This window comes from Gigantopelta aegis, chromosome 3 (genome assembly GCF_016097555.1).
Source record: "Gigantopelta aegis isolate Gae_Host chromosome 3, Gae_host_genome, whole genome shotgun sequence".
Taxonomy (NCBI): domain Eukaryota; kingdom Metazoa; phylum Mollusca; class Gastropoda; order Neomphalida; family Peltospiridae; genus Gigantopelta; species Gigantopelta aegis.
The window spans coordinates 50,202,906-50,230,549 of NC_054701.1; the positions used below are offsets into that span (position 1 = coordinate 50,202,906).

General features: G+C 34.0%; 1 protein-coding gene across 2 annotated transcripts; it reads left to right on the forward strand.

Moving 5' to 3' along the window:
* The first annotated feature begins 70 nt into the window (after window positions 1-70).
* Window positions 71-27,397, forward strand: LOC121368175. Of its 2 annotated transcripts, XM_041492797.1 has the most exons (7): window positions 71-281; window positions 2,271-5,230; window positions 14,325-15,869; window positions 18,139-18,313; window positions 20,202-20,331; window positions 22,191-22,403; window positions 23,854-27,397. In XM_041492797.1, the coding sequence occupies exons 2-7, from the start codon at window positions 2,317-2,319 to the stop codon at window positions 23,992-23,994; spliced, it is 5,118 nt and encodes a 1,705-aa protein (XP_041348731.1). In that variant the 5' UTR covers window positions 71-281; window positions 2,271-2,316; the 3' UTR covers window positions 23,995-27,397. The 2 variants fall into 2 exon arrangements, with proteins under 2 accessions (XP_041348731.1, XP_041348732.1); XM_041492798.1 differs by lacking the exon at window positions 71-281 and having other exon boundaries at window positions 1,091-5,230.
* The last annotated feature ends 247 nt before the right edge of the window (window positions 27,398-27,644 follow it).

Genomic DNA, 27,644 nt, shown 5'->3' on the forward strand with positions numbered 1-27,644 from the left:
TTGTTAAAACTAAGTCACGTGACATACAAATTAGACTCCAAATTGGAGAGGCCGAGTTACGTACGAATTTGTGAAAAATAAAAATAACAATTTGTTTTTATTTGTAGGTTTTTTTTAGTACCATGAACAGATAAGTATTTTAAAGAGAAAAATATAGTTTTTCATTCCGTGCTTGCGCTATAGAACCAAACTGGAAAGACTTGTTAATGTACAGTTTGACGGTACCACGAAAACTATTGTCACTTTTCCAGTTATCGTGACGCATACGACGTCCAATCGTGGTAATTTGTTTTCCACCATATCTAAGTATATAAAATACTAGACCGCCCTGTGTAGGAACGTCCTGTACAGAGCCGTCGTCACTATATATCTTTTTTAATACTCACACACGTGATATATATATATATATATTTGTGTATTATCCAAAATATACATATTTACTTTATATACAAAATATATATTTATTCCCTTTACTGTTAATGTGTTTTCCACCATATCTAAGTATATAAAATACTAGACCGCCCTGTGTAGGAACGTCCTGTACAGAGCCGTCATCACTATATATATATTTTAATACTATTAACGACTGGTAACCATTCACTGCAGCATATACTAATAGACTGTCCTGTGCAGAACCGTGCTGTGTAGGAATGTCCTGTACAAAGCCGGTAAGGTTTTGGTCCCTTGTGATCGTGATATAACAAAGAATGACAAAGCAATGAAAAAATACAGCTATTATCCGAGTTTGTTGGACCCTGACGAGTGACACGCCACCTATTTTATCTCCCCTGTTCTGAGCTAAGACACTCATTAACACTGAACTTTTACCCCGAATAAAATTTAATAAATTAATATGTTTTTATATGAATTTTATCTTTATTCGTTATTTTGGAGGTGTCAAAATATAGAATATGTTCTGTGTATTCTGCTGCCAGATCTGTAGTGTGTTTTATCACGATCAATTCAGTATCGGTGTTTCTTTTTTGACTAGTACCATACATGCCAGACACTAAAATCGATGGTCGCCTAACGGACTACCTTTGTAAAATTCTTAGTCGCTCTTAGCCAATAAAGGTCACCATGGGCGACTGCTAATTTTCAACCCTGACATACAGTATCAGTACAATGAGAATAGTGTTATAAATGGATAACAAAGTAATAGTGTGTCTGTGAAGGTATTTTATACTTAATAATGCAAAATAAAATTGTGTGGTAACCTGTGGGTTACCAGGTCTGTATTTTTATTTTGTGGTAAACTGTACATGGGTTAACAGACACATTGCTTAATGAGATTTATCTACTCTTCATATCTTACAATGTATACAGTGATTACAGGATAAATACAAATTAATTATTACAAATGTCAAAAGTAATTTGTTTTTTGTCCTAATATACATGTCAGCCATTCATGATTCTCATTTGTTGAAAATGAAAAATATTGAAATATTTTGAAGCTAAATGTTTCTCATGGGTCGACTTCTTAATAAGTTAATAAAAATGTGTTTTCAGGACTTGAAATTAGGGACTAAACTCATAGCCGAGATTGACTTATAGATGAATGTGTTAACACCAATGACAAATTACACATAATGATGCCTACTGTACACCCCTCATCTGAAAGAGTAAAATGTTGCAGTTTACAAACTAATAAAACAAGTCACAATAATGTAAAAATGATGGTTAATATATTTATATATAGACTACATTTTCATGTGAGAGATAATATCAATTGATAAAACATATTTTGTTGTTTAGATTAATTTAGAGATGTTTTGTTTGTAAAGTAATAAAAATTACTTAAGCTTTTTGTTGTCTGCTTTTAGAAACATTCATTGTAGATTGGAAATGGTTAGACATATTTCACATGGTGCAGTAATTTCTTGATTTTTCAAACAACTTCACACAATAACACCAACAACATAATATCTTAAGACCAATCAAAATAATCAGTTCAAAGGTAATACATATTGTAATAAATATAACACAATAAAATCTGGGCTAGCATTATTGAAACATTTATTTAGTTATGCTTTAAAAAAGTTCAAATGACATTTCTAATAATATTGTTTGTGAGCTGGAACAATAAATTGGAGACAAAAATATAAATTATGGATTACGTATTATTTGATATAGATATACAGATTATGGGAAAATGTTATTTGTGTCAGTGAGTGATACTAAATAAGATTATGGTACTTGTAGGCATAAATTCTTGTTTATTTATTTATTTAATAATAGTGGAATATTAATAAAGGTTGTTTTTATTTCAGGATAATGGTTGACTGATCTGAGAAGCCTAAGTACTGTTTAATCAACATGACTACTAAACCAAGGGTGAGTCGTCTTGGAGGAGTAGCTCGAATATTTGCTAACTCTATAAAGGATTTTACAGAAAAGCCAGAAGTCAGAGTTGGTACGCCTAAAAAGGATAAAAACAGCAATAAAAGTAAATCACCATCACCACATGGATATAATCTGAATGAAAATTCCCTTCCATTGTTTGATGACCCTGGAGATGGTATTAATGAAAAGCATTGTTTTGTGCCTTTGGAGAAAGATAAAAAACATAAATCGAATATCTCACCTTCCAAAGATATTCAGTCATGTGAAAGTATCAAAACATCTGCACAACCAAAGATGTCAGATGAAAGCATTTTAATTGAACAATCTAAAACGGACGAAATTATTTTCAAGAAGAAAACTGACATCATGTGTGATAGTGTTAAAAGAAACTTAAGTTGTAAACTTCCTCATAAGATTGCAGATGAACCGAAAGAGAGCCCGTTTCCAGCAGTTTCTTCCAAGACATTTAAAACTACATATTGTTTAACACGGTGTTCTTCAAACCATGAGACAAAAGAAGTGAATACAGTTTGTAAAAACACATCTTGCAAAAAACCCTTTGGAGAGGAAGATTGGACCTCTGACTTGCTTGACCCAAATGTTGTTGAAAGTGCATATTCAGACAATAAATTAACAGTGTCTTCCATGGCATTTGGCCCATATGACTACACCAATAACGGTATGCGTTTTTTATCCACAGCTCGTATGAGTGAAAATATTGCTACCACTAGTGAGGACCAAAATCACGATTTTCCAAAAAAGGAATGTACAAGCAATTCAAAACACGCGACCAAGGAAAATGGAGGACATCAATGTAAAAGTGACAGTTTTCCCACTTACAATTCAAGTGATGCCTCAGATATGACTATCTGTGAACAACATTTATCAGAAAGTAAAATTCAAGCAGACACTCACAAGTGTGATAAAACACCTAGTTTCCAATCTAAAAGATTTACTCATCAAAGGAGGAGGATTCACAGTTCAAGTGCATGTGAATCGCCAAGATACCAAAGTGGTAATGGTGATGATACTACCAAAGATACAAAAGACCTACCTGAAGGTCAAATTAACCAAGGTGAAATTGAAACACAACAAATAGTGTATACAAAATTAAATGGTCATTCACATTCTGCCAGCCTGAAAGTGAACCCTAACATAAGAAATAGCGTTGGTAATAAGAAGATTACTGGAGGGTTGCATTCTCAGAAGACTGATTATGTTGAAATAGAGAAGAGTAACGGTGGAAATATGAAAAGTCAGATGAATGCAGTGAATTGCAAGAAGTCATCAAGTGACGTTTTAACCAAAAGAACAGTAGAACAGATCAGTACATCTGACAAAAGTGTCCTTCATACATGTAATTCTTATAGTGTTGGAGATATTAATGATGATAAAACGTCAAGTCAACAGTTTTTGGATAGCCTTACAGGAGGTTCGAGTTCTAAGTCAAATGGTGATGATGATGATGATAAAGCATCAAATGTACCATGTAAAACACGAATTGTAAGAAAGAGAGGCAGAAATAGATCATTAAAAGACATGTTTGAGGAGCACGAAGAAAGTGAACCTACAAACACTTCAGAAATACCCAAGTTCTCTGTTGAGAAATGTAATGACAATCATGTTCATTCACTTCTTAATAAAAAGTGTATGAAGACTGATGTGATTGACAAGGCAAAAGGTGTAGAAAAGGACTCGAAAGTACAAAATGATTTGGCTTGTCTGTATGAAGATTGGTCAGATGAACCCATAAACACCAGTAGCCCACGTGTTAAGATTCTGTCAAGTGTTCCTGACTACCTTGACTTCAAGGATAATAATACTGAAAGTCAAACTGACAGTGCCTCCAACTTTTATTCGTCTGAGGCATCATCTACATACAGTTCAGAGGATGAAGATGGTTTATATGCTATATGTAGCCAAGAAGATGATTCCATAGAAGCTATCAGATATATAAAGTTGCCGCACTCGCCGAAGACTCGAGAATCGGAGCATTCCTCTTTAGGGAGTCCTAAACATGTGTATGGTGTTCCTGTTGATCAAGATAGGGATTTGGTACATTTGAGTTCAACTGTCCAGCAGCAACTTGGTAACCCAGGTTCTATCCTACGCAATGTTTGTGAATATGAAATAGATGATGGTGGTGATTATTCTGATTCGGAAGTCTTCTATGCTAACTGTAAAACTGTGAAGCCAACATTTTCCACTTCAGAACACCCAAAAACAGTTACTGGAAATCTGGAACTAACTAAACATTCTCTATCATCAAACAATTTAAGCTTTTCTAATCATGATGCCTGTGACAGCCCAAATGATAGTTCATCATCCATACAAACTTCTGGAACAGACAGTTCAGCTGCTACACATGCTGATATTTTTGAACATGGATCTCTAGGATGTATCCAGCCACAAAAGTGTTTTCCTCAATATAAATGTCATCAAGATCATACATATAACCACAAGTTGCTCTCTAAGCTTGATCTCAGCATTCCTTTGAAAGACATTCGTTCCAAAGAATCTCATGAAAGGATGCTTGAATATGTTAAAAATGCTTTAGTGAACATTAGTGAATCACACAGCGATGTTAACAAGGATGGCAAAGTTTTACTGAGGACTGTATACAATGGTGAATCATATAATCTTGATGTTGGAATTGTTGGTCATGGGGCTTCACTTTGCCCTTTTTCCGACAGTGATGTTTCTTCTAACTTTCAAATTGAAGAATCCACATGCCATGATCAGACATGTGCCGACTGCACGAAGCATGATAAAATGGAGAAGCAGAATATATTCGATACCGCCCATCAGCCAGGGCAAGATGCAGATAGAAATTGGCCATCTCAAGGACTTGGTCTTCAGAGAAATCAACAGCATCAAGTGAATGACTGTAAGTTTTTAATAAGATAAAATCGAATCTATAGCGTTGTTTGATAGATAGATAGATAAATAGATAGATCCGGTGGAATTTTGGCAGAAAATTTACTTGACCATTGATGTTTTAAAAGAAATATGAATAAAAAAATTATTTATTTTATTATTAAATTAATAATTATTTGGTAATACTGCTGTGAAAACATACCTGACAAAGTGATCGTTAAAAACCCCTACAAAAACAACACATGTAGGACTGAATACGAAGTTAAACTTTAACTCGTATTCAACAACGGGACATTGTCACCATTATTTGGCTTCAGTTTGAGATATTTTACTGTCATATCCATTTTTTCTAGCTACAATTGTTTAAATGACATTTTTTTTTTTTTAAATACAATTGATAATTTTTAAATACCATTGATAATCATAAAACTAAAAAAATAGTGAAGTGACACTGACCTCAATAATTAGATTGTAAAAGGGAGATAATTGAATTATGAACTTGTTCTTACAAATATAAATATTTTTTATATATATTTTTTTTAAATTTTTTAAAATTGTATTGGCATACAAACATATATACACAAACATATTCAAATAATTTACAAACAATTATAATTATATGTTTTATCAGCAGTATACAAAAAATAACAGGCAAATCAGGCAAACATTAGTATACTAGTACATTGTTGATCTATTATATAATTAATATATTGGAGAGTTACAAAACAGAAAAACTCGGTGGTCTCACTGACTTTGATTAACACAAATAGAAATCAGGTAAATAAAATTGAATAGCTTTGTAAAACTGAAACGAAATCTAAAAAGATACACTTATAGTAATTCTAATGTTCTAATAAAAAGGCACCATTTGTTTACATGTTTGTTCCCTTGCAAATTTATTTTGAAACAAGTATCTCAGTAATATAATACTTTTTCACCAAGGCTAATTAACACTTGCATAATCAAAGGAACATTGTTCAATAGTCGAGAATTATAAAAATGTAATGTTTTATGATCAAAATTAAATGGTCTCTGTATACTTAACATTATCATTTGATTGTCGGAAATATGTGGAATCCTTTAGTGTTAAAAATCCATTTTTCCAAATCCTTCCAAATAATTTTTACATGTGAACATTTTACGAATAAATGTTCAATAGTTTCTTCATCTAGTTTACAAAAAGTATATAATGCATCATTGGATAATCCAATTTTATGCAAATAGATCTTTGTGGCCATATTGTTCTATGAAGAATTTTATATGGAAAACATATTAGTGATACTTGTTTGGTACACAGTCTAGGTGTTACATATATATTTTTCCATACCAGAGTTATTTTCCAAAATTGTGAATCAGCGAGTTTGTGCTGTTGGCATGACTGTGTTTGTAGAAAGAATATTATTAAATAAATCACAACCTTTATTTTGTTTTAGTTATGACTCGCATAAAAGTAGGATACCTTATATTATATAAAAAAACAAATCTGGTATTTTATTAACCTTTAGACTACTGGATTAATTTTTGACAAAAACCATGTTGAGTGGGTACAAGTTTATAATTTTTACTCACATATATTCACTTAAATGTTTTATATATACATAAAATAAAGTTCTTATTTGAATCGGTAGGTTTTTCAATTTTTTATGATATGTTAGATCAGTTAATATCAATTAAAATTGGGGGATAAAAATAGAAAAAGTTGAAAGTATTTTGAACATGATTTATTGTAATACAGAATACACTAAAACAATATTTTTCCATTTGCTGTTAATTTCTGAACATTGCAAAACGTATGGATATGATTGGGGTTTATATTTGTGTTCGTGTTGTTTCAATCTCATATTTCAAGGAATTCACCTGGATTAATTTTGAACAAAAACCACATTGATGGGGTAGGTCTACAAGTTTATATCTTTACAAATATATTTTCACTTAATATTTTTTATAAATACATAAAATCATTTTCAAATATGAAAGGGCAAGTATTATATTTGTGTGGTTTAAAAAAAATTGCAATATTTTAAAGCAGTTAATGTTATTTAAAATAGCGTTTAAAAAATCTATAGTTATTTCCATCCTGTCTTTATTAATTTTATTGTCCCCCAAAATGTAAAAAAAAACCCGTTGTTCTTCAGATTGTGATATAATTATTTGTGATGAACCTGCCTGTGCCATTTAGAGAACACAGACTGGAAGCACAGGCAACAAGACACCTGATCGAATTGATGGCCGTGATCGATCAGGGACTGGACCTTACTTGGGATAGCTGGGTGTTCATTGCTGCTAACTAAGTGTATAATTTTCATCTTAAGTTAGTGTTTTGTTTCTTTTGAAAATTATTTATATCGACGTTTAAATATAATGGAAGACGCGGAATTAATATACCAACGAAAACACCACACATGAAGCTAAGTGACAGCTTATCAGAGGCATTCTCAGAATTTTGTCATCGTGGTGAATCCTGGTTGCCCATGATAGTGTACACATATCATCTGATTTATTACGAAGATGAACTAATGGAAAAAGTGCTTCTATGCCAGTTGTATTAGAATAAATAAAAGGCTTTTAATAAAAACAAATAAGTAATAAATAGAATAACAAATTATCAAATCTAGGTCTCTTTTGAAATAATTATCCCCTCGCAACCAGTTGTTGAGGGGCCAGTGTCATGCCCAGTTTGTATGTGACACATGACGTCACTGTTCTAGTGACTTCATTTCTCATTAATAATTTTAATGAAACATCACTACAGTGTTAAAAATCAACATGCAAATCTCAAGTTCAACTGGCCCTCCACTTTTTGCGTTAAAATTTAACTGAACAACCAAAATCAAAATTGAATGTTCTTTGTTGAATAATAACCATGTGCACAGCCTCAAAATGAATATTTTCTTTTTTTAAGTAAATAGTGCTTGTGTGTGTATAATTTGGACATTGTAAATGCGACTGCTATTTTAATAAACATTGGCAGGGAAAACCTATACAAAAAGATACCATGCATGGGACATTGTTGTCGAACTATGAATCACACACAAGTGTACTGTTTTATAATAGTGTTTAAGTTAGTCAGTTACTGGTATAGTTTATTACCGTAATCTTGGGATGATGTCATAACTTTAATCCTGATTTGTCCTTATTTCTTGCAAAACTGAATTAAACTGAAAACACTGACATAGAGAATCAATTAACTGACCAAATACCTTTGGAATAATTCCCGGAGTAATGGAAAATTTAATTTTGGGCATAACTGTGATGTATTTGACAATTTGTGGATGTTAATGTTATTTTTATATGTACGCATGCACTCATGTTATTGCCACCTAAAACTACAAGATAAGACTTGGGAAATGGCGATTTTGTCCCAGAATAATAATAAAGAGACCTGTAGGAATGATATGTGGAGGGAGAACAAACTCCAGTGGGAGAGGGGCACAAAAAATCATTTTATCATTATTTAAATAGATTAGGGCAAAAAAAAGTACATTTTCGTTTTTAAGTGGAAGACGAATGCCCCCTTCCCCGATTCCTATGTACCTGTTAAATATGATTCATTGTTATCATATCACTAAATAGTGTAAAAAATTGGCCCGATGTCTACTAGATAATACAACTGTACACAGTCCATTCCAATAAGTTGATGACTTCAAGAATTAAAAAAATATATATATATATATCATTCCACGTTACGTATGTTACACTTCAGACTCACTTTGAGTGAAAATATGTGTAAATTAGAAATTTATGAAAGGGCTCCTGTTATAACCTACTGATTAGTAATAATCCTACTTTAGTACTTCACAAAATAAAATAAGAAACATTGCCTAAATTTCAAAGATATTTGTAATGGCTTAGATTTGATTGTGTTACCTGTGTTACATTCACATGAGGCCAAAAAAAAAATAGGTGTGTTTCCAGTCGACCGACCATCCCTAGTTTTACCCCCCCCCCCGCCCCTAATTTTTTTTTCCTCTTAAACTGAAAAAAAAGAAAAAAAAAAGAAAAAAAGAAAGAAAAAAAAGAAGTAAAAACAAAAGAGGACAACATCACCAAACAAGAGTATTTCCTTCCTTGCACATTGTTTACGTACTATTATACGATACATTTTGCACATGTAATTCCCTTCCGAAAAACATCGAGAAATTATGGAAAAGCTTTTGTAATAGAGTTCCTTCCCCTCATTAGCTACCACCGAACAGCTTGGTCGGTCACGGAAGTAAATGTTGCTTTTTATCACCAAAATGTAAGTTAATATTTATCAGAAAAGAATAATCTCATTACTCAGACATTTGTTTTCCAAATCATTAAAATGTAGTGTTACATGTGTTACATAAATTTGTTACGTGTGTTACACATCTGATTTAAGAAACTGAACATCAGCTTGTAAGCATCCTATTGCAAACAAATTTTTATTTGTTTTACTTCATTTTGTTTTTAGTGACTGTTGATCATGTTTTTAGCAGAAAAGCTAAGTATTCTGTTCTCAGGGGTGGATTTAGAGGGGGTTAACACCACCCACCTTTTTTCAGTGGCAAATATTACTCAAATAATATTGCCTTTTTAAGCTCACTCGTACTTGTAGTACTAATATTCCAGTCAATGCATCCTGACCCTCCTTTTAAAAAATCTTACACCAGACTTGTCAAAATAAGAAGGCAACTGGTAAATTCCATTGGCTATTGGAGCCTTTGCACAAAATGTTATGTTTTACATTTTTAATAGTTTTCTGATCATTATATATAATTATATAATATTAAAGATGAATTACATTGTTTAGGAAGACACTAAAGAAGATACATTTATAGAGCTGCTACCTAATTGAAAAATTGATTACTGGTAGGATAGGGGCAGTGTTTCTGCCAGAAATAAATTTGGATATGGTGCTATGGAGTTGAATGCAACCACAGTCAACAAGGGGTATGGGGGAGCCTCCCCCGGAAAGAAAATGAGTTAAGTTTAGGTTTAGGGTCAAGAAAAGCATACAGTAATGATAAGAATAATTAAATTTGTCAAAAAGTTAACTTAATATAATAAAATCTACCAAAAGATTTGGGTGTGGTGCCATACCTGTTTTACCCTCTGGCAGACACCCTGAGGGGGAGGTTTTTTGGGGTTTTTTTGTTTTGGCAAAGCCACTTGTAAGAATTTAAAGGAAGAGATCAATATATGAAATGGATGTTGAACTGCAACATTATAGAATATCTTGATGAATCTGTGTCCCTTATGATAAAACACTATTTCACTGTAGTGATTGGTAATTAAATATAGATGTTGCAGGGCTCACACTGGAAGAAATTTAGTTTTAGCCAATTTTCAGATATATATATCTAGAGAATTTACTTGAAAATTATTCAAAAGTGACTAAATCAAAGAACATTTTATTTGCGAAAGACTAAATGTTGTAGCTACTTTGCTTGAACATTAGCAACTAGCTAATTTGTCAATGGACAGGGTGAGCCCTGGTGTTTGTTCCTTGTAACAGGCCAGATTCCTAAGAGGGGGGCTCTCACCTTAATCAATTAGTCAATTACAAAAGGATAAATAGAAGTGGCCAGGACCAGAAGATACATGTACCATTAATTCCTGCCCATGTATGCTTGTTGCAGAATTTAACCTCCAGTTACTGCTGGTATGCTTGGGAGCTAAGACAGGTCAAGATATTATTTTTAATTCCATAACCAAATTCGCCACTCTAAATAGTCTAATGTTAAGTGTAAAACCAGTATGTACATAAATATATAAATAAATACTTCAATACATGAATACAGACAGTAGCAGAGTTCACATTTTGATGGTCTAGCTTGTACAATTTATTACTTAAAGACATGTTTGTTGGGTAAAACATTCATCCCCTACCCCATGTAACACACGTAATGTAACACTTCGGCCTATTTCTATTTGTAATCAGCCAAGGTGTGTTGCTTTAGTAGCAATCTCACAAATTAATTGTAACCAATGTCAAAGTAAAATGATATTGCTATGTTGATTTACTTGTTTACTTACTAGTGACTCCCTGTTATATTTAATTATCAGTTTTACACGGGTGCAGAAAGTAAGCCTACTTGCCCGCTCGCCAAATGCGAGTAAACATTCTGACGGACGAGCTAAAAAATGCAACAGGCGATCTATCTTTTTCTGATTGATTGTATTATAATTTTATTTATTTATTTATTTTGCATTGAATTCGCATCTCCTCATCAGCCATGCAATAATTTCAAACCATTCAAACAAACAGTTCAGAAGGATGTCATACAACGGGTTATAGTGAAAACGGAACCATGCTCAAACGGTCCCAAACGAAAATGGAACCAAATTGGACAAAATGGAACCTAGCTTTGGCTGAAATGGCACCACAATCTGTAGCTATATGGCTAAAACGTAACCCCCAAAGATATATGGCTAAAACGGTATCATTACATGACCGATAATATCTTCAATATTTAAAATAACATCTATATTAATAAGTTTTTATTTTGTTTTATTTTTATGTCTATATAGCGGAGATAGAAGTAATAGTATTAGCAATTAGCTAGAAGTCGGTGAAATGCAATCAAATGAAATGCTGTTACAGCTTTAAAAAAAGAAAAAAAAAAGTATTATTCTCACCATTACATTGAGGCGCCATTATTGCCAAATCGGTTTCGTTTTCACCAACAAAAATGGTTCTGTTTTGATAGTGGTTCCAATTTAGCATGATTTGTTTACGTTGAAAGTATGTTAGTGAGATATGTAAATTTTGTAATCTATATGAAAGAAATGTGACATGTATTTATTTGTCAATCAAGGTTTGGGGTTTGATTTTGTTCTTTTGCCACGTGATGTTGTTAACAAACCAAGTGTATTTTAATGTTTTTGTCATTAAATATATAAATATATATTAAAATATTGCTAAACAAAAGTATATTTTATTGGCAGGTGGACTAGTAGAAATTCTGGCGGGCTAGTACATTTTAGTTGGTTCTGGTCCAGCGGGTTAGTTAAATATTTTCCATTTCTGCACCCCTGAAAATTTTTACTTTCAAAATGTTTGCGTGTTGTCAGGGGGCAGAAATTAGCGTTTGCCGAATTTGTCGCGTACACTTACACCTGATTTCAGTGAAAACTTCAAAAGAACAGTGATTAATAATTAACTGTTTGACAGTAGCAGTTATATAGTGATAGTTGTAAAGTTAATCAGTGAGAATGGTTAGTAATTAATTATTATTGAGCAGTTAAAACTTCAAAATGACAGTGAGTAAATTAATATTTGTTTGATGATTATTAGTGGTAAACTTGTTAATAGGACTAAAATGAAAAGTAAGGATGGTTAGTATAATTATAAATGACAGTGAAACATGAACAGATATTAATTTTATTGTTGAATATTATTATCAGTTTGGTGACATTTACATTTTAAAGGGACATTCCTGAGTTTACTGCAATTGTTAAGATGTTATTGACTAACAGACTTTTTAACGATTGTAATTACATATCAAATATATTTTTCTGCATAATATATTAGTGGCTGTATATTAAACATGTTTTTGATCGTTCTAATATTTGTACTAGGTTAAATTACATTTTATGTCCCAATATTTTTTTTTTCATACATGTACGTACGAAATTATTTGAAGACAGTATCCAGTTTGGGCTTCTTACAAATATTAAGACAATCAGAAACACATTGAATATACAGACACTGATATTCTAAACAAGAAAATATATTTAATATTCCAGTTTAATCGTAGAAGTATTTTATTAGTTGGAAACATCTTACAATGCAGCAAACTCAGGAATGTCCCTTTAACAATTAAGGTATGCTAATTACTGAGAGAGAAATGACTCGCAATTTTTTTTAGGGGAGTTTTTTTTAGCTCCTGAAGATTTTACAAACGGCAGTCACTGTAATGCCTATGTAATTTTGTGCCATATCTGTAGTTTGAGCATGCACAAACCGGGTGTATTTTGTCACATTCAGTTCTGTGTTGTTTTTCGAGTGGTATCATATTCACTAGACTCAGACCTAGACACAGCTCTAGTATGTTTTGCCCCTAACTTTACGTTCGATTTTATGAACTGACAGTGAATCTTATGAGGTGTTCCAAACGTCTATAACTCAATGGATGGCACTCTATTTTACATTTGTTTTTAAATAATAAAAAATAATTGTGGTAATTTTGTCCCAGAATAATAATTTTTCAATATTTACTGTTGCCACATAATATGGTCGCCAGGTTGCAGTCGATCATGTGTGGTGCCAGTTTGTCGTAGGCGGTGTTGCAGTCTCACAGTCGTAGAGTTGTGGCAATTGAATATATGGGCCACTTCCCTTGCCGACAAGCTGGCTCTAAGACATCCTATAGCTCGTTCCCTCTCAATGCCAGAAAGTCGTGGCATCAGTCGTGAATGTTGTTGCATTAACCTAAGGTTGATTAAAACATGTGAATCTGATAACTCAATTTCCCGGCTTTCTAACCATAGAACTGGTACTGTCAGGTGCCAGTGGCATGACTTGCACATGCGTTTTGGAGATTTTCAAGAATTTTGCTCCCAAACAATAACATGCTTCAGCACGTGCACAAAGTATGGTTTGACATGACCTTCCATCCTGTTACATTCATTCTACCCTATATTTCAGACTGCATCTCCACAAAAACAAAAAAATAGCCAAATAAATGAGTTCTGCATTTTCTATGGCTGTCAGTATATGTTGTGCCAAAGTCATGTCAAAAGAATATTTCACTGCATACAATCTCAGAGCAACTATAATCACAAATGTAGTGTGGGTAACTGATGCAATACAAAAAGTCACTTGTATTTGACATGTCTCAGCATGTTAAGTCCTAGGTGTCTAATTTTTTGTTCTTGTTTGATTTCACTTTCTCTTGCTCCATTTTTAATTATTCTCTCTTGTCCCTCTCCTACCTCATTTTGTCTTCATTCAAATGTGCTTGATTCTTGCTCGTTTTCTAGGCTGCTATTTTGAGAGGTATTCTACTAAAAACATCACCAACAACTTTGGATATTTTCAAGAGTCAAATGTTAATTGTTTTCAGTATTTTCTTTAAATACACATGTAGTCACTATTAGTCAAACCTGCATGTAAGTCATTTAATTACATATTTCAGATGATTCCGGCGACAGTTGGAAAGGCCAAGTGGTACCATGCTTACAAAATGATGGTGCTGGTGAAAAATATGAAAGAAAGTTTGTGGATCATGATAAATACTCTAAATTATTGTCCCATGTATCTTCTGGTGAAGAGGGCAAGATTTGTAAAAATGATATGGTTGCAGCTGACAAAAATATGAAGTCTGAAGTGCCATCATACATACAGTATGAAGATGAGATTAATAGTCATAAACAAGGAACAATTGTAGATAATATTGGTGATATCTCCATAAAGCCATCCCACAGGAAATGCGAAGAGACCAGTACTATTAAAAGAAATGGAAAGAAACAGGATTGTAATCAAGAAGTATTTGCTGATGGTTACAACAACCATGTATATTCTCCAGTTCATCCAAGTAAACATTGGAGGTCTCTATACCAAAGAGAGGACATCAATGCTAATGGCTTCTCTAGAGATGAACCTCCATGTGCAGAGACCTCTAGATTAAATACTGATTCATTTGCTAAGAGGATCTGGTGTAAAGCAGTGCCGGGTAAACACCGGAGTAATACTGAAACCACTCCAGCTGCTAAGATGAGCTACATTGACAATGCTGTTAAAGCTATTGGTCCCATTGATGGCAATACAAATTGGATGGGCAGTGGTGAAAGTAGTGGTACTAGCCAAGTCAAAACTGGAATAAAAGAACCAAGTCATTGCCCTAACTGTTCCTCCTGCATACGTTGTAAGCAAAAACATATCTTGGTACTTGGCAAAAAGCCATTAGAAAACACTGGAGAGGAAAGAAATCAACATGATCCAACTGGTACAGCTTGCCTAGAGAAAAACAATTTGCCTGTTCAGTTGGATTACAGAAATAACATTTACAACTATGGATGGCCTTATCCTTTCTGGCTTGGACAATCATGTCCACCTTGTGAGACTCCTATGTACATGTATCCTGGAATGCCTCAATGGATGTATCCTTATTCATATTCCTATCAGAATAATCATTCTGAGGATTTACCAGATAGGTCAGAACCTGCTTTAAGGTCTACATTTGCACCTCCAGACACTCATCTAACACTACAGTCTGTACCTCCAGCTCATTTATCTGAAAACAGCAATTTGAGAGAAACTGAATCGCCAAATTACAATTGTCCCAGATTACCCGAAATGAGACGTACACCCACAATAGAGAACAAAGGGAAACCATTACAGAGAAGGTTCCGGGAATCCAAGGATCGCTATCAATTGACTAGTACACCCAAGAATACAGAGCCATCTATGTCCAAATCTTCTGGGTGCAGAAAACTTCTCAATTCATCAGCAGACAGCATCACTTCACCAACGTTTGACTGGAAAGAACGATTCAAGAGAAAATATTTCAATTTCCCGGTTCCATTCATTGACTCTCACTGCCACCTTGACTTACTCTTTGAAAGATCAGGTTTTACAGGTACATTTGATGAGTACAAGCAGTTGCATCAGGACACATTTCCTGAGAACTTCTTTGGCTGTGTAGCAATTTTTTGTAACCCAGCCTCCTTTGTGCCTGAAGGTAAGATTTTTATTTATTTACTTATTTTATTTGGGATGGGTATATAATTTTTTTCAATTTAAAATTACAACCAGTTATATTTAACACACTTTTGTTATTGTATATACAATATAACATCACTAGGATGAAAGAGTCAACTCTTATGCATCCAGCTACATGTATGCAATCAGAATATGCCATCACTGACCCAAGTTTCCAATGTGAAATATGTCAAATTGTAAGAAAAGAACTAACATAACACTCATTGTATAATATTTTAGTGAATCTTAATTACTCAAATAAAATTTACACAAAAAAGAACTTAGTTAATATTGAAAAAATATTTTTTTTAAACCCTATCACAATCCTTGAAAGTTTATTTTCACTATCACTTTATGACTAATCCCATCTGTCATTTTCTTCAAAGCCTACTTGTGTATATCATCAGTTATTTTAGGCCAAAATATCCATTAAAAATCTTCAACTTTCATTAAATAATGTCCAATATGTTTTAAAAGAAATATTTTACAAATACAAAGAAATTGAACCTACACATGTATGTGCATGTTACGTGATCAATAACATTTACTCAAATTTACATTTACACAAATTTAGACCTTTTTTTTATCTTTCTTTTTTCGATATTGCATTAACAATGAATGGGTTTTTACGTTAGAATGGGAGAAAATAGTTAAAGATACTGTGTCAAATTACATTATGGCTGCTACCTACCAAAATTATTTAGTAACTTTTGCTTTGAAATATTATACTATAACTATACAGGGTTTCTGCCAGAGGGTAAAACAGGTATGGCACCATACCCAAATGTTTGGCAGGTTTTATTTTTTTAAGTTAACCTTTTGCCAAAATTAATTATTCTTATCATTACTGTATGCTTTTCTTAACCCTAACCCTAACTTTAACCCATTTTGTTACTGGAGGAGGCCCCCCCATACCCCCTGTTTACTGTGGTTGCATTAAATTCCATAGTGCCATACCCCGAAATTTCTTTCTGGCAGAAACACTGTTATACATGTATGCATGTAAGTTCATAAAAAAATTACAACCAAATAATTTAATTTACAGGTAGAAAAAGTTTAGGAATTGGGCACATTCAGTTATGAAACACTAGTATTGTGTCATATGGATGTTGCCGACAAGTGTGACATTTTTATGCAACCAATCTGTCTCTGACCGCCCTATCAGACTGCTGACAATCAACTGAACTGTCTCTGACAACCCCATCTAACTGCTTACAATCAACTAATCTGTCTGACAACCCTATCTAACTGTTGACAGTTGACTAATTTGTCTCTGACAATTCTATCTAACTGCTGACAGTCAACTATAATCTGTCTCTGACTGCCCTAACTGCTGACAATGTACTAATCTGTGTCTGACAACCCTATCTAACTGTTGACAGTTGATTAATTTGTCTCTGACAGTCCTATCTAACTGCTGACAGTCAACTAATCTGTCTCTGACAGCCCTATCTAACTGCTGACAGTCAAGTAATCTGTCTCTGACAGTCCTATCTTACTGCTGACAATCAACTAATCTGTCTGACAGCCCTATCTAACTGCTGACAGTCAACTAATCTGTCTCTGACAGCCTATCTAACTGCTGACAATCAAGTAATCTGTCTCTGACAACCCTATCTAACTGCTGACAATCAACTAATATGTCTCTGACAATCCTATATAACTGCTGACGATCAACTAATATGTCTAACGAGCTACTCTCGAACCACTAACGAGTTACACTCGAATTCCAAAACCTATACTAGCTCAAATTTTTACCTTTCGACCGACCGTTCAAAATTGCGCCAAATTACTCAACAAAACTGCGCACCTTTTCTCTTTTGGTAAATCGCTCCACTCAAAATTCCATAGCACCCCAAAACCCATCCGCCTGCTACCGATTCAATCGGACTGCTGGTGCTTCCTTGCACCTGCCAGTGCAGACGGTCCCTTCTCCTTCCCCCCCCCCCCCCCCCCCCCCACCTTTCCTGTCTTGGACAGAGAGGCCGGCCAAGGCCGGCACCTGTGCCCACGACAGGCGTGCGCTACAACAGCTTGCTCTGAACGTGCACGTAAAACCCTTTGACCTTGACCTTGACCTTGACTAATATGTCTTTGACAAAAGCTGCTCATTTATAAATCTGATTATCAGAAAGCATATTGTGGGTTTTGAGCACCAGTTGCATCTAGCTAATATAACAATAACAATTTTTTTTTTTTAAATGCTAAAGAAACTGAGATTTTGTTACATATTCAGTTTGATTTTGCAGGTGGTTTGTGGCAATACCTGGCTATGGACTACAAGTCTAACGTTTATCTTGCAATGGGATGCCACCCAAAGAATGCTGACAAATTTAACAGTGTTTCCTACAAGAATCTTAAAGCTTGTCTTCAACATCCTAGAGTTGTTGCTCTTGGAGAGATTGGCCTTGACTACTCGGGAACGTAAGAAAAAAAACAAAGCCCTGAAATCTTTAAGTTTAAAGTTCTGTTTCTGAACCTTTTCTCATCCAATGGCACATGGTGGTAATCCATGCTACTTTAGATTGGGATTCCATCTGCTTGATACTCGATATTGGTATTCTGTCTTCTCAGAACGTTCTCAGCTAAAACACTGGGGCAACAGCATGTACTTCTAAAAATGAACCTATTCAAATGTGCGAAAATTAAACCTGCGGAACAGAAAATATAATTTTTATTTACTATATTTTGTGTTTATTACAACTTCATGCTCTGAGGTTTTAATAACATTTAGTTTACAGATTTTGAATAGCATTACATAAGTAGATTAAACATTAATGCTTTCAAAATTATATATTTTTACTCGACATTTTAACTACTATATGTAAATTACAAAATGATGTGAAACATGTATTAAAAATAATACGGTTTCCAAAACACTGTTGTACAGGTTCTGGTAATTGATAATTTAAGATGACACGGATTCCTTCAACATCGCCTTTACAAATTCAAAGTGAATTTTTACAAAATTTCACATATAGGGATAGCACCATGGTATCTTGAATGATTCCACATTTTATCTCTTTGTGTTGAGGTTTAAGGTTGTTTTTACTAAAAATAGAAATTATGATGTCATTGCTCTGCAGACTTCATTTCTCATCCGATTTTGATGAAACTTCACATATAGGAATAGGATCATGTAACTGCGAGGAGATTTGCAGCATTTCTGATGTCTTGTTGAATTACCCTTAGTATGAGTTATTTATACGCTGATTAGGAATTTGGTTATTGTCTCGACATCAGCTAATAATGGTGAAAAACAAAACAAAATAATAATAAAAATAAAATAAAATAAAACATTTGCAAAGAAAATGTTTGATAACAAAAAAGTGTTTGAAAATAGATGTTGCTTCTTGTTTGTTTTATTTATCCTCAAACTGCTGAGTGGGAAAACATTAATTATCCTTTCTCCTATTCTTTCTTACCTTCCTTTCTTTAGCCTTTCTCTTCTTTCTTATGCTCAAAATGCATGATCTTGGGGAGGGGGGGGGAGTTTCAGATGTTAGTTTTGATGTGATTCTTTTTTGTTTTCAATTTGTGTGTAGTGTTTTTTGTAGGTTTTTGTTTTTGTATTTTCAGTTTTCAGGTTTTTTTCTTTTTAATTGACCATATCACACACACAAAAGTTATTTAATTTTTTTATATTATGGCATTTTGCAGTATATAACCCACAAAAAAATTAAATTCAAATACGATATCTAGCAGAGAGAATCCTAATCTCTAGAGTAGCAGTGATATGTTACAGCTTGTGTTTTGAGTGAGCTCTGTTTCTTCTTTGCCAGTCTTTGTGTACCAGCATAAGGGCTGTTTATTTTGACTCGTACTAGGACATCTTTGTGAAACTATATACATGAGTGAACCCAGAGTTCTCTTTAATCTTGTAAATGGAAAGGATCTGTATCCAGGGCTTCTAGAATTTTTATAAAATCCACTAGCCATGGGATCAGTGATTTAAAAATACTAAATAATAATAATAATCAAATATGTCACCTAAAGAGGGAGATAGAGCTTAAAAACACTAACAATAGGGGTTAGTTTGGGGTAAGGATATTCATATTTACAAAATAGACTTAACTGCAGCATTTGTTTTCACTAGCCGTCAGGCATGGCAATAGTAATTATTTACTAGCCCAGCATTGAATATCACTAGCCATGGGAGTGGAGCTACCATAATCTAGAAGCCCTGGTATCTGAAAACCTGGTCAATTTTGAGGTACATTATTAACAACCTTTCCACATTTTCATAATCAGTAGCTGAAAAATGACTGTTACTACTGTGGATGATTTTTGAATGTTGTGATGTTGCTTAAAGGTTTTACCAGCACGAGGTGGAACAGAAGACTGTATTCATCCAGCAGCTGAATCTCGCACTGGAAGTGGGCAAACCGATCGTGATCCACTGCAGAGATGCTGAAGATGACTGTCTTGAGATCATGCAAAGGGTGAGTCACTGTATTGTTGATAGCAGCTTTATCTCATCTAATTGTACTGTATAGCTAGTCCTGAATATTCTCACCATTATTCATGCATATAGATTATTTATTAAATTTTATTCACCTATTTATTAATATCAGGAAAACAAATTAAATAGATAAACATTAAACCTAGTAATGTTGGTCAGTTGTGAGAGTGAGAAGAGGTTGGGATGTTGCAGAAGTTATGGGAAATGGAGCTACAGAAGTGTGCCAGATTTTAGCATTACATGTCTGTTGAACTAGTTTTCTTTTCAAGACGTCACACTTGGTAATGCACTTCTTGCAGTACATCCTTATATGCAATTAAAAGCTGACATTACAGAACTGTAAAACAAGTATACTTCAGTTTAAGTAATCTCCAAGGTTATAATTTAACCACAAAATTCTGATGATGTGAATAATAATTACAATATTTATTGTTAAAACATTTAAATATAGAATAACGAAATCATGCACTACTGGTATTCTATATTTTCAAGTTGTTGTTTGTAAATATAAGAACGTGTAATAGTCACAAATGTAGTATAAAATTGCTTCTCTGCGCTATGTGATTTTACACATCCATGAATTCCCCCAAAATGACAAACAATTCTTTTAAGCAAACAAATTACAGACAGAAAACTTAGCTTCTGGTGCACATGGTATTGTTATACGTAGGTCTACCTGCATGAATGCAGTTTATGCTTGAAACTAATTTTTAAATATATATTTTACATCTGCAAAAATTGCAAACTGTGATACGACTGTTTTATGAAATTGTGACAACAGCACAATATGTTTTATTTTATTCTGTCTTGGCCACAGGATTTTTAATCAGTGACAGTATTCCTGCCATGAGAAGAAAACGTAAATTTTTGCTAAAAATCAAATTACACAATCTACACCTGTAGTTCAGAGTAGGAGAGCAAATAACACAGTTGCTACTCATGCCACGAGGGCCCACAACTGAAAGGTGGATTTTAGGCACTGGCAAAGTTGGCCTCAGATCACAGTTATCTCCCATTTGGTTGACAAAAATTCTGAACTATGTCTGCACAACTAGTCTGCTGTTTGACTGTGAATATTTCATGGCAGACAGCTATGAATTTGCAACTATTAGGCTGAAGTTGACAGGGGAGAGCAAGACTTGTTTGTGGTAATTCCGGCCCATGCAAAAGTAGTGCTTTTTTGTGTAAAATGGGTGTACTCTGGCCAGGTTTAGTGGGTGTGTTTGTTTAAGCCATTTCCTCAGGCAGCAAAAGTACATTAAAAAAATCCATGGGCCTACTGATATTAATAAAAACGCAATAGCCACTAATGCTATATATAATCATGTAGCGTAAATAATTGTGGTCTGTGGCCAGTTAGCATCTTTTGTGACTGTAGACCTAGTTTACAGATGAATTTTTTTTTAGTAAGCTGTCAGGCTAACAGGTTTGAGAATCTGGTAGTCTGGAATGAATTTTGGTGACCAAAACACGACCGTCAAGCCCTGCTTGTCCAGCAGTTGAAAGTGCATGTTTGATTCACATAACTCTATTGAATGTCTGCCTGTGGGAAGTGCAAATAAAAGATCCCTTGCTGCTAATCGGAAAGAGTAGCCCATGTAGTGGCGACAGCGGGTTTCCTCTCAAAATCTGCGTGGTCCTTAACCATATGTCTGATGCCATATAACCGTAAATAAAATGTGTTGAGTGCGTCATTAAATAAAACATTTCTTTATTTTTTTCTATTGAATGTGTTGCATGTTTGATTCAAATAACTCCATTGAAAGTGTTGTGTGCTATGCTTGAGACAAAGCTGTAATGTTTGGGTTTTTTGTCAACATTGATTTACAAATTTTTCAGATTGTACCACGGAATTATAAAATCCATTGTCATTGCTTCACTGGAAATTACACGAGCTGTAAAAAGTGGTTGAACATGTTTCCCAACCTGTATGTTGGGTTAACTCCCGTCATCACCTACAACACTGCCAAGCCTGCTCAAGAGGTGGCCGAGTTCATTCCACTGGAAAGACTGCTACTGGAAACTGATGCACCGTACTTTGTTCCCAATGGGGTAATTTCATAATATTGATATTTTTCGGTTTTTAATTTTCTATGATAACTTCCTGTTTAGCTAACAAACACCCCCTCTCTCCCCCCCCCCCCCCCCCATGTTCTCCTGGTCTGACTCCTAGATACTCTGTAGAAGGAAATGGAATGGTTAATAACTCCCCAGCATATATGTCTTTGTATCACTTGGCTGATCAGCAGCAAGGAATCTTTTATATGCACATACCCAACCAACAAACTAGTTTTTGACATTCTGGTTACGAAATGGGAAATAATTCAGTGAGCATTCTACCTTTGAACTATATGACCTTCCTAGCGAAATCTAAACCTGTCTTCTTGTGGATCACTGCTTCGCCTTTTAATTGTCCTGGATCTTTCAGATGCCAGGGTTTCTGCTGGAGGGTAAAATGGGTATTGCGCCATACCCCGATTTTTTTGCAGATTTAATTTTTTTAAGTTAACATTTTGACTAAATTAATAACTCTTATCATTATTGTATGATTTTCTTAACCCTAACCCTAAAATTAACCCATTTTCTCTTTGTGGACTGTGGTTGCATTCAGCACACACATTGTAAATATTCAATTCTATAGTGCCATACCCCAAAAAAATGTCTGGCAGAAACACTGGATGCGTTTCGCTTGTGTCATCTGGTTAGCCAGACACATCAAGCTTCCTCTTCAAGAGTTTTACTCTCCACCATTGCCTCTTCCACTTTATCTTTTAAAGAAACAAGAAGGTGCCATTATTCGACTGAATGGGGTTAGGTGTGGTTTGGACTTTGGCGGTTAGGGTGGCTGTAAGGTATAGGCAGGTTTGGCCAGGTTTGGCCCCGAATACGATTTACACTTATCATACTGTTGTCACAATTAACACTCCTTCCATGACTTAAGGACCAACCCTTTCCATCCTTAACCCTTCAGGGCACTTAAATTAAATAAATTAAGACTAACTATAATTTTCCATTTTAGAATGTGCCCATTCAAAATTTTGTGTCAGTTCATTTGATTTTATTGTTATTAAGATGGTAATAGTTTTGGATGATACTAAATTATTGTCCTTTTCCTATTATAAATTATCGAAATTTGCCCCTTTACTTTAAATACCCTTCTGTCCCATTGCAATTCACTAGCCTTGCCGGAGACTGGCTGTAGGATGGGTATGCCTGAACTTTTATTGGATATAGCTACGTTAAATGATTTGAATAAACCAACAAAACATTCTTACGTCATTATTTTACAGATGGTTCTCTTACATGTATTATAAATAGCTTTTTGTTTCCACAAGAATAATATTAAATAGTTTTTATGTAAACCTATTGTTTATCATTTATTGCTAAGCTACTGCATCGTCAGGTTGGGTGTTCTTAAGAGAAAGTACACAGAATGAAAATAGCAAGTTGAGTAAAGGACTACCTGTTATTATCTAATACTATTTTCATTGTTTGGATGCAGGTTCCACGCAGTCGCCAACATGTTTCTCATCCTGGAATGGCAATTACAGTGGCTGTTGAAGTGGCAAACCTGAGAGATGTTCCAGTTTCAATGGTGCTTGCGCATTGTTACAGGAACACAAAGACTTTGTATGGTATATAATCTAGAACTTCCAACTAGCTGTTATGAGTATGTGGACTTTTTAAATGAAATATTTGTAAAACTAATTGATATTGATTTTTCAGGTATTCCTTTATATGCATTTTGAATGTTTTGATAAAAATAGCAAGCATTGATTACACCGTTAAATACATTATGTGGATTTCTTGTAATAAAACTCTGATAATCCAGTGATGTGGAAATTTTTTTTAATAACCAAGTACACCTTTAACAGGGGTGCAGAAATGGAAACTATTTCACTAGCCCACTGGACTAGAACCAACTAAAATTTACAAACATGCCCGAATTTCTACTTGTCTGCCAGCCGATAGAACAATATATTAAATTGTTTAAACATAGTATAATGTATATTTGACATTATTAAGGACACTTGGTAAGTGATCAGCATCATGTGGCGAACAAAATTAAGACCCAAACTTTGATTGACAAATCAAAGCATTTTGAAATACACGTATTCAGTTTTTCACTTTTATTTCATATAGATTTACAAAATTGAAGTGACATTCCAAAAGTATTTAACAGAAAAATCTGTTCAAAACACACCGGCAAAATTATTTCAACATTGATGCAGAGTCACAGATTCGATGGAACCCCCCCCCCCCCCCCCCCCCAAAAAAAAAGAAGAAAACCTGTCGGTCAGAAAAAGATAGATCACCAGCCGGACTAGTAGTTTAATTCCTCAGAATTTTAACTCACATTTGGCGAGCGGACAAGTACTTTCTGCGCCCCTGCTTTAAAAATCCACCCATTGATATCAGCTATCATATTATAGTCGATGTGTAAAATGCCTTTACCAACCTTGGATCGCCATTAATAAGGTGATTTGCCAACCTGATTGTCTAGAAATGCCTTTTCCCATTATGTATGTTTCACTTTACTTTGTTTTATGGATAATTTTCAGTTATAAATTTAAGTTTATTGTTCTACTTTACATATACTTACATTAATTGTATTGTACTCTCTTTTGTTTATTATTGTAGACATTTAATCTTTTGGTGTTTTGTACATCACCTTAAATACGTAGCTACTAGTATTTGGAACATAAGTTATATACATGTCTCTTACTAACTGGTTCTCTTTGTAACTGATGATAACTCTGTAGTTGTGCAGCAGAGGATGAAAAAATACCCTAAGTTTGGTGCAACTGGGGCCTGAAGCATAACATTTTTCACAATGGCTGAAATGGTGTTGAATTCACAAAAATATAAGATGACATTTTCTAAAATAGGTGCAAACATGATAGTGGTCGTTTTCAAAATGATAATTAAGCCAATAAATAAAATTGTTCTTAAACTACTTTACCAATTCCAGCCATTGGAAGCTTCCTTGGCACATGGACTTACAACTTTGATAATTTTGACCCCCCCCCCCCCCCCCCCCCCCCCCCAGGGGCCCGAGGCACAGAGCCCAAAAGGAGAAAATTAATCTAATAAAAAACAAAAAATTCTCAAACTACCAGGATTTCCTGTAATTAAGCCTGGGGCTTAAGTACAGAAAAAAAATACCTTGGAGAAGATAAAGTTTGATCAGAAATTAGGCCCTGGGCTTAAATTAAGAAGATGAAAAAATATTTGTATTTTAAATAAATATGTGAGTTATGATGGCAATGGTATACATACTAATTAACGTTCAGTGACCATTATAGTCACATACACAACATGTTTTAATATTAGAGGGGGTATTAATATGACTTTTAACTGAGGAAGGGCAATGCATACATGTACATGCATTCTAGCCAACTCTGTTTGATAGTTGAGGAAAGGGAGACAGGAGTGTTTTCGACGCCTTTGAATAGATCTGTTTATGTAGGATTATTTGATGAATATTCAAGTGTACTGTCTGCTTAAAAGTAATTAGGTAAGGTATCTTGGCGCAACCATTGTCAGCACATTACAATCTTCATATTATCAAGTTATTTAATTATGCAAACATTGTACAATGTATATGATACTAATAATTTGGAAGGCTTTTTTAATCACAGTCAAATGTAAAGATAACAATATAACTGCAACTATGATAATACATTTTTAATTCTAGTACTTTTACAGTTTGTCATTAAAAAGTTTTTTCTATTTTAACAGTAAATATGATGGATTTTTGTAACCCAGTGGAGATTCCTGTTAAAAAAAATCTAAATTTTCCATTTTTAAAGCCATGGGCTTCATTTCGCGTGGGTTTAAATATGTGAAGTCCTGGTACTTGACCAGTTCCAGCCAAATGTTACTGGAAGCTTCTTTGGCACATGGATAAACAAATTTGGTTATTATGACCCCAGTTAGATTTCATTGGAAGCTTCCTTGGCAGATGGAGAAGTGGGTTTGTGAATCTGGTAATTTTAACCCTGCAGAGGCCTGAAGAGGAGTTCAAAAGGGGAAAATTAAGCCAATTAAAAAACCCCATCTTCTCAAACTACTTGACCAATTTGAGCCAAATTGCATTGGGGGGAAAAGTTCCGTTCTTCTTTATTTCCAAACATTCTGTAAGTGAGTACAATAGTCTTCAGAATTAATATGTAAAGGTCAATAGATGGTTTATTTAATTTTTACGGTAATTAATGTCAGGTCCCCTCCCTCATTTGTACCCAGGGAGGTGGTGAAGTTTACTATAGTTGTATAGAGAAATGCATTTAAGAAATAGACCTTTTAGATAATGGTCACCATCATGTTCACATGAACTTAAAAAAATTTCATCTTATATTTTCATAAAGCTTAGCGCCCCAAAGTCTAGTTTCCAGCACAGTAACAAATGCTATCCATTCAGGTCTGGTACAATTTGTTGTCCCCTGCTGCAGGACTACTCTGCTTAGGTCACTGTTAACCATCACCACTAGAGTAATTTTTGGAGACAATACATTTGTTTATATATTGATTATATTGCTCTTTATTTGCTTGATTTACAAACATGTAATGTAACAAAATGCATGTTTAAAAATGGCAGGTTCTTGTCCAGAGAATATTAAAAATAGATGAGTCTCTAAAGAACTTTATTAGCATGCATTATTTTAGACCTATTTTAGTTGTAGAGCTTATCTGCAATGAAATGCAGAATATACTTCTTCTTTTTTTTAGATGGAAGAATACAGATTTAAAAGTAAATGCATTGTTAACTGCAGTCAATTCAATGAATTGAATAATTGTTTCATTTTCTTAAAACAAAATAGTTAGTTTTGTTACATGTATATGTTTGGCTACTTATCTGCACAATGAAATGCAGAATATACTCTTTTTGTTTTAGATGGAAGAATACAGATTTAAAAGTAAATGCATTGTATGTATGTATGCAGTCAATTCAATGAATTGAATAGTTGTTTAATTTTCTAAAACCAAAATAGTTAAGTTTTGTTATATGTATATATGCCACAAGTTAATAAAAATTGTTAACCCTGTATTGACTACTAGCTCTTTTCTAACATAAGTTATCTTGTCTAAATGTCATTATAATTTATTATTACTATTATTATAATATATTTAAAAAAAATCTAAGCCCATTGTTCAGTGTTTAAAGCAGAAAACTGGTATTGTTCCTGGGCTCCGTTCCATGAAGTGAACTTAGCACTAACTTTATCTTAAGTGCATAAGCGTTGAGATCACCTATGAACTTAAGATGATCTTGTCATTAAAATCGCTTTGTGG